At 38.8% G+C, this 8666-nt stretch overlaps 1 protein-coding gene across 1 annotated transcript in view; it reads right to left on the reverse strand.

Annotated features, from left to right (window-relative positions):
• The window catches only part of FMN1 (formin 1), a 303131-nt gene that overhangs the window by 150266 nt on the left and 144199 nt on the right, over window positions 1-8666 (reverse strand). Inside the window, exons 4-5 of the mRNA XM_019518964.1 lie at window positions 7653-8443; window positions 4398-4548 (exon numbers count right to left, since the gene is read on the reverse strand). Coding sequence (XP_019374509.1) covers window positions 4398-4548; window positions 7653-8443 — 942 coding nt within the window. The remainder of the gene's footprint in view (window positions 1-4397; window positions 4549-7652; window positions 8444-8666) is intronic.

The following is an 8666-nucleotide window of genomic DNA, read 5'->3' on the forward strand; positions in this document are numbered from 1 at the left end:
GGGGGGGGGTCCCCTGTATGCTTGGCAGCAGATCTGGAAGTGGACCAGAAGTACTTTTGGGTTCACTTCTGGGTCTGCCACTGAGCATGTGGGGGGTCCTCTGTGCTCCTATGGGAAGCTTGATCCATCCCACCACCTCAGCATTCACAAGCCATGCCTGGTACCTCAAGATATGTAGAAAAAAAATATAAAGCCGTGTCTATGGCCGAATCACTGATTCTCCGAATCAGAATCGAATCTTCAGATTCAGATTTGATCGACTCGAATTGGGACAGTGATCTAAATCAGTGAATTGAATCATTGTTCCCCAAATTGGGCTGAATCCAAATCCAGTTGCTGTGCCTGGAAGCAACTTACTCTGGGTCAAACTGCTCCAGTATTTATTGCATCGCATTAATTTCACTTGCAAATATACTTACTGTTTACTTAAAGTCTCAAACAAACTCTTGAAAATATTTTAAGTTGATTAACAATTTATTGAAAAAAAATTTCAAAAAATGTGATTAAATGATACAGAATGTAGCATGATACTGTACTCTGACAAAACTCGCTCTTTGGGCAGCAAGAGGTTTTAGGATTGATTACTGAAACCTAATATTTCCGCATTTAGGGTTCCATGGTTGGATATGGTAGGTCTGCCAGCATTCCCTTGTTTATTCTATTCTTTCCATCCAGGAAGAGCACAAAACAACTGCAGATGCTTCCTGTGCTTGAAGAAGGGTGTTTGTACCCAAAAGCTTGCAAAGAAGAATTTTTCCAAATATTTTAATTCTTAGGCCAATACGGCTACAACCAATACCCCTGAAACATGGAAGATATTGAAACAGGGCCCCAAACAGTTCACCCAGAATCTCTGTCACCCCCCTCTCAGCCTATAGCATATGATTAGTGTGGCTCCACCCTCCATCAGATACAACCACATCTGTGCCTCATCTGCATATACATTTTTGGAGCATCCCACAACTTGTGACAAGAACACCTGGTTTCAGTCATAAAGGAGGGGTATGATAATTAACATGTGGATCCTTTGTGTGGAGTATCTGGAGTACACACATACTGAGCAGTGCTGAGCTATGAGGTCACCACAGCTTGACATGCTGTTGACATTGCTGGGCCCAGTCCAATGAAATATATGGTAAATCATTAGCCTTTTGTCTTTGGATTAATATCATGCATAGTTTGTCCTATATATAAGTAGGTATAAAAACGCTGCTTAAAATGCATTTATGGAGTACCTGTGCTAAAACTTGCAGCAGTTTCAAAAAAGGTAATATGCATCAATATCTGGATGAACTAAGTCTATGGGTACCCATAGTAACTTGTCTACATGTTTATTTCAAAGTCAGTGTTTTCAAGTTTGCCCCTCATTTCAATTTGTTCAAGGAGAGCAGGGTCTGACAATAAGAGAGAGTGGGGGGAGTGGGAAGGAGAGGGGTTGCAGGTGGAAGATGTTGAGGCACAGAAAGCAGGAGGGCCACCTGACCACCACAGATCTATTCCCTCTGCTGTAGCAGTGGGAGGGGAACAAAATCAAGGGAAATCTCCACTAATTAGATTCTATACCTGGAAAATTATAATAAATTCATAAATTTTCTGTGTATAAGATCTAATTATTGGGGGAGGGGAATCTTATATTCAAGGTGATCTTATATTCAAGTAAGTAAGGTAAATCTATCCATTCTGGTGTCAATCAAGTGTCATTAGCTTAATTTGAAAGGCAATAACAGCTCTTGCCTATGAAATTACATTTATTGGCATGGTCAATGCAGTAGCTATCAAGACTATTTTGTGCATTTCAGTTAATGCCACGATTTCCAGGATTTAGGCTATCAAAGCCAGAAATCCTCCATAACTATTACCAATGTAAATAATGACAAACCACAGTCTGTGACTCCTGACATACATCCTTTATCTGTTTCCTCAGGTGAGTTGTTTTTTGTTTTCTATTAATTTTTCATGGCATCTCTATTTTTAAGTTGTATTTCACTAATCACAGTAATTATAGCCTGTATTTTTAGAAATACATTCTATACCGAAGAGCAACTGAAATAGAATTGAGACACTGATATGAATAAGGGCATAAATAGTACGAAAGAAATATGTAGAATTCCCACAAAAAGATGTTACTTCTCATTCAAATTGTATATATGTATTCCCATCAGAAAAGAAGTGATAGACAAGAAAAATTTCTATAATGGAAAATTGAATTAGCAATAACAAATCAGTACATGAAGAAGAACATGAAAAGAACTGAAAAGAACATGAAGGAAGGGAAGAGGAATATGTATTTATTTTTCTGAACATGTTACTAACTTTCTCTTCCTTATTCTAGCATCTCTTACAGATAGGTATGTTACACTCATGATTTGGTTAGGAAATATAAAAAAAGGAAAAATTGTTCACATAATTTCTGCGTGAAGCTTGCATTTTTAATGTAAAAATGTTTTTAAAATCTAGGTTGTCCTACTAGATATTAAAATACCTTGTTACAGATCAAATGAATGACATGGAGACTGAACTTCTTCCTTTTATCTTCAACCATGCAAAAACAACTTTAGGAAGTGGGAATTAGAAATGTGCATTACCAAACTAATAGGATTTACTTATAAAACGTGGTCTTCTTTACATATAAAATGAGTACTCTCTATTAAGAATTAAGTGGAATTTTGTATTTTACAACATTAATTATATTTAAGGCAAATAGCAATTTATGATCAAGAGTGCTTTAAAAGACCAGGAGATTGTTTTTCTATTTATGCACAATATAGTCAGAGGTGGGATGTCTGGCTACAGATTATATCCCAGGTGCCCTCTTGTGGTTTCAGATTTGTAAACTCAACTGTTCTTACATATCTAATATAAATTCATGTATTGTTATGAGGCTAGTAAGACACCAAAACAATGTCAGTCTTTCCACAAAGTAATACTCTGTTTTTACTCTAAACTCCTAATATTATTCAATTGTTTTTCTTTTTTTTCAATAATGATAATGATTCAAGATAATAAGGTAGCGCTAATCATCTGTGGAAGAATCTGATGCTGTTTCTCTCCCACTGATCTCTGGCCTCATAGTCATGCCAGTTCAGAGTGGGAAGAGGTGGGATTTCTCCTTACTAACACAGCAAAAGCAGTTCTAACAAACTGTTATGCTGGATTTAGTTATGCTGGCAAAACTGCTCTTATCAGTTTTGCTTGTTGAGGATAGTTTAACAGTATTGATACAAACAGCACCTCCATCCATTAATATAGTCCCATATCAGTGAAGCAGACCTGATGTAGACCTGGTATGAACTGCTGTCACTACTGTACTGGGTCCTGCAGAATAAACAGAAGCACAGAGGTTTGATGATTGTTTCTTGTAAAATCCCTTGTCCGGCTCAAAAAGCTGCTGAACTAATGTTATATACATGTCAAATCCTAATATGATGCTTCAAAACATGTTGCTGTGACCCAGAGTGAAAAAGGCTACCCAGCATAGCTATTCATGGCCTAAAAGTTGTATTTATAGAACCTGCTGGCAATGACAGGGAGCCACTAACAGATCACTTGCTGATGGCTTCTATTTTCTTAAAAAAGGTTGGGTTATCTTAGAAGTAACTGGAAATGAGGCACCCTAGGTGCCTTCATTAAGAGTTACTACTAATAACGACCAGAGTGAAAAAGGTGATTACCGTAGGGACCAGAGCAACAAATAGAACTGAAACCTCCAGTCAGCAACAAAAAGTGCCAGCAGGAAGGGACCAGGAGCTTCCAGAGTGACTGAATTGGCCGGTCTGAGAAGAACACCCAGAGGGGACATAAGAAAAGAACCAGGTAAGAGGACCAAATGGCAGAATAGCACAAAGATGAGGAGAGAGGAACAGAAGAGCAAGATAAATTACAGAGCACAATCAGATAGTGTGATTAATTTTCCTCAAAGAGGTCATCAAGTCCAGCAAGGAAAAGATTAGGTTTTCAACAAAAATATTATTTGCAAATATTTTCAAATGAAAATATCTCTCCAGTTTGAGCCTGCACTTACCATATGGTGTTAGTATGCTATTCTACACAGTTGTCTGATGTTGAACATTCTCATTTCATGCTTCACATTTTTTACAATTTTCAATGTGCTCTTGTTGAACTTTTTTATTTTAAATATGTAAAAAGATGTTAGGGGCAGGAATGTAGGAGTTCACTTCTAAAACAACATCTGTGTTGTAAATTAGTTTGATAATCCATTTAATAAACAAACTAGACAAATTCATCTAGTAACAATTTTTGTTTTAGTGTAATTGTTTGATGATAGTTTTACCAAATAGTAAATAAATCAGTGTTTTTATAAGAGATAAAAAGAGAGACAGAGAAATGAAGATACTTACACACAGGCAATTAAAAGAATGCAATTTAAAAAATAATACCTTTTTGGCCTTGTTTTTCTTTTCATAAGATTCTGATAATGGTTTTCTCTTTTCCTGAGCAGTGTCTTTGGAGAATAAATATTCAAATTCACTAGTATCAAGTATGTCAGGTTCTTCTAATGAGTCCCATAAAGTTGGTGTAGAAGTTTTGCTAAAAAAGAAAAGGGTAAAATTACAATTTCATCAAATTATAATATCAAATATTTACAAACAGGGCACATCTTCACGTTGCCCTATGGTGATGCAGCAACATGCTATGTCATCATACAGTGGGCTAGGGTGATGTAGCAATCATGTGTGTCTACACACGATTACCAGCTACATCACCATAGTGGCGCGCTGCTATGGTGACATAGTGGTGAAATCTAACCGTGCGCTGTGTGCCTGTGCTGCGCTGTGCTCTAGTACTTCCAAAAGGCAAGTACTAAAGCACGGCATTGTAGCAATGTCACTGTATGGTGATGTGCAGATGTGCCCACAGTATATTCTCTTCAAAAAATTATAAAATGAGAACAATAAGAGAATACAGCTAGCAGATAAACAGCTTTCCCCCTCTCATTTGTTAAGCTGTGTAATATGTCAAAATACTTTACAGGCTGCTGCACTGAATAGGAGAGGCAACCTAGTGAAAAACTGTGTATTCAACCATGTGGGAAAAACTGAAGTATTCAATGCTCTTTTTAACCTCAGTCTTTATAGGCAAGGCCAGCTCCCAGACTACTGAACCTGTCAGCGCAGTTTGAGGAGATGAGCAGCCAACAGCAGTGAAAGAACAGGTTAGGGACTCTTTAGAAAAGCTGGACATATACAAGTCAATGGGGCCAGACATGATGTGCCCAAGGATACTGAGGGAGTTAGCTGCTGGTTATTAACTTTGAAAACTCATGGCAATTGGGAGAGGTCCTGGACAATTGGAAAGGGGCAAATATAGTGCCCATCTTTAAGAAAGGGAAGAAGGGGGATCTGGGGATCTACACACTGACTGGGCAGCCTCATCTCAGTCCCTTGAAAAATCATGCAGCCAGTCCTCAAGGAAGCCATTTCTAGGCAGTTGGAGGAGAAAAAGGTGATTAAGAAGAGTCAGCATGGATTCATCAAGAGCAAGTCATGCCTGACCAACCTCATTACCTTCTATGACATGATGACTGACTCTGTGGATAAGGGGAGAGCAGTGGATGTGGATGTGATGTACCTCGACTTTAGCAAGGCTTTTAACATGGTCTCCCATACCATTCTTACAAGCAAGCTAAGGAAGTATGTTTTGGATGAATGGACTGTAAGGTGGACAAAAAAACTGGCTGGGTCATCAGACTCAATGGCTTGATGTCCAGTTGGCAGCTAGTATCAAGTGGAGTGCACCTCAGGGGTCAGTCCCGAGGCAGGTTTTGTTCAATATCTTCATCAGTGTTCTGGAAGATGGAATGGAGTGCACCCGCAGGAAGTTTGTGCATGGCACCAAGATGGGGGGATTAGTGGATACACTGGAGGGTAGGTCTAGGATCTAGAGAGACCTGAATAAATTGGATAATTGGACCAAAAGAAATCTCATGAAATTCCATAAGGGGAAGTGCACTTAGGATGGAAGAATCCCATGCACCACTACTGGCTGGCGACTGACTGGCTAAGTAGCAGCTCTGCAGAAAAGGACCAGGGGGTTACAGAGGACAACATGCTGACTATGAGCCAACAGTGTGCTCTTGCTGCAAAGAAGGCTAACAGCCTACTGGGCAGCATTAGTAGGAAAGAGAAAGTGATTCTTCCCCTCTATTCAGCATTGGCGAGGCCAGATCAGGAGTACTGTGTCCAGTTTTGGACCCCCACTACAGAAAGGATGTGGACAAATTGGAAAGAGCTCAGCGGAAGGCAGTGGAAATGGTTAGGGGGCTGGAGAACATGGCTTATGAAGAGAGGCTGAGGAAACTGGTTTTATTTAGTCTGGAGAAGAGAAGACTGAGGGAGGATTTAATAATAGCCTTCAACTACCTGAAGGGTGGTTGCAAAGATCATGGAAAAGGACTGTTTTTAGCAGTGGCAGATAACAGAACAAGGAGCAATGGTCTTAATTTGCAGCAAGGGAAGTTTAGGTTAGACATTAGGAAAAACTCTGTCACAAGGAGGGCGGTAAACCCTGGACAGACTGCCCAGAGCGGTTGTGGAATCTCCGTCCTTAGATGTTTTTGAGACCTGGGTAGACAAAGCCTTGGCTGGAATGATAGTCGGGATGGTCCTGCTTTAAGTTATGCTAATAAGCATAAGAACTGTCAGACAGCATTTGCAGATTTTTAAGAAAATTCTCTCTGGCTTGTGACTGCATGCTGCACTAAGGCCATGAATAGGCAGAAAAAACATGCATCTTCTCATAACATTTGGCTTATTAAAAAGATACATATACTGCAAATAATAAAGACATACCATGATGTTGTATCTATTTATCTATAGCCAATAGATATACATTTTAATATAAATGTTACCATTTAGGACTGAGGTTTGTTTATGGTAGGTTGCTGTATAGACAAAGGCCACTGGCAGATGTGAATTTAGTGGTGTAATGAGACCTGATGCATTGTATCACAGGTCCCAAAAATCACAGGTCTTGCCATGACAGGAAAAAGTAACATTAAGCACAGATGTGTCTAGTTCTAGAATCAGGGCCACACTCTGTGATCTGAAGAAAACACAATCTAAAGTGACAAAAATGATAAGAAGAAATGACTGTATGCAGAATTCCCGATCTACAGAAAATTCTGTCATTTCAAGTTTTTACCTCCAGTTCCCCAGCTCCAGCTCTTTCCTAAAACTGTGACTCCTGCTTAAACTGTTCATTGAAGTTTCATCAAGAGAGAAATAGAGAGATACTTCAGTGGAACATTTCATTTGTGAGGAATCAAGATTTTCCAAGTAAAATCTGTTTCTTTGGAAAATTTTTGATCTTCTCTAGTTGCAAGTATCAGTACATAAACAAACGAACTCTTGTTAGATGTTAGATACACCTCCCCTGCTTTTTACTATACTCTATTTATTTACTAGTTTAAAGTTATTATTAAGCCTGATCAATTCATATTTTATTTTCTTCTACCTCATATCTATTAAAATTTTATTTATATTTTTTATTTTGAAATGATTGCTAATGATCTACTTTTGTGATGTTTAAACCTGGGTCTATTTTCTCTCTCTCTAATTTTGCTTTTCTATTTTCTATGGCTCATCATCCCAGTGTCTAAATTGTATCTTTAAGTCTAAAGAAAATACCTTTACCTTCTGTTTTGTATCTGTATCCTGGTCCAGTACAAAGGCTTCATAGGACAGCTAGGTTCAATGGTAGGCTTTCGAGGACCCTGGCTTGAAGATAAAGTGCTATTAAAAAAGAACCCAGTTCCAAGAGGTGGTGGTGGAGGAGGTAGCCCACAGCCAGGCAATGGAGGTGGACCAGGAGGCTCAAATCCCAGAGGTGGTGGTGGTGGTGGCAGTCCTTGAAGATTCTCATAACCTGAGGGAAGTGGAGGAGGTGGTGGTGGGTCAGATCCATACTGGGATATCAGTGGAAAGGTTCTCAAGCCTGGTGGCAATGGAGGTGGTGGAGGGACTAAATTTGGTGCTGGAGATTCGGGAGGAGGGGGAAGTGGTGGTGGCGGAGGCGGAGGTGGTGGTGGTGGTAGCGGCAATGTTTGTTTTGGTTGACAAGATAAAACACTTTCTGGAGATGTCATAGGATAACATGTTTCCTTATTGTCACTTTGGGCTGAAATATTATGATTTAAAGACGATAAATTAAGTTTTTTAGGTACTATTTGGTTATTCTTCACAATTCTGTTTTCCTCTTCACTAGACTTTATGAAGGTTTCTCTGTCAGTCTGTATACAAACATTTCTGTAAGTCTTTGGTGGGTTCTCATCTTCAGTGGATACACAGACATCCTTTGCTTTCTCACTTCCTTTATTTAATTTATTTTCCAGTTCATTCTTGAGATTTTCAATGGCTTCCTCAAGCTTTGCAGTTGATAAAGCATGCTCTCCACGAATGTGGAAGACCCTGAGTTCAGACTGAGACTGTGAAAAAATAATGAAAACTTTATGTTAAAAGCTGTATATAATTAGGTCACAGTTAAGGATGTGGCACATGTTGTAGTAACACATGGGCAGGAAGATATCAGCGCTTTCCAAGTTCTACATGACTTTTGCTTTATCTAGGAAAATTCATTAGATGTTTAATGAAACTGATAAGAAAAATAATTTTTCTTCAGTGAAGCATATTTCATAGATAATATTGATT

Source organism: Gavialis gangeticus, unplaced genomic scaffold (assembly GCF_001723915.1).
Source record: "Gavialis gangeticus isolate Ggan-Ray unplaced genomic scaffold, GavGan_comp1, whole genome shotgun sequence".
In the NCBI taxonomy this organism is placed as follows: Eukaryota; Metazoa; Chordata; order Crocodylia; family Gavialidae; genus Gavialis; species Gavialis gangeticus.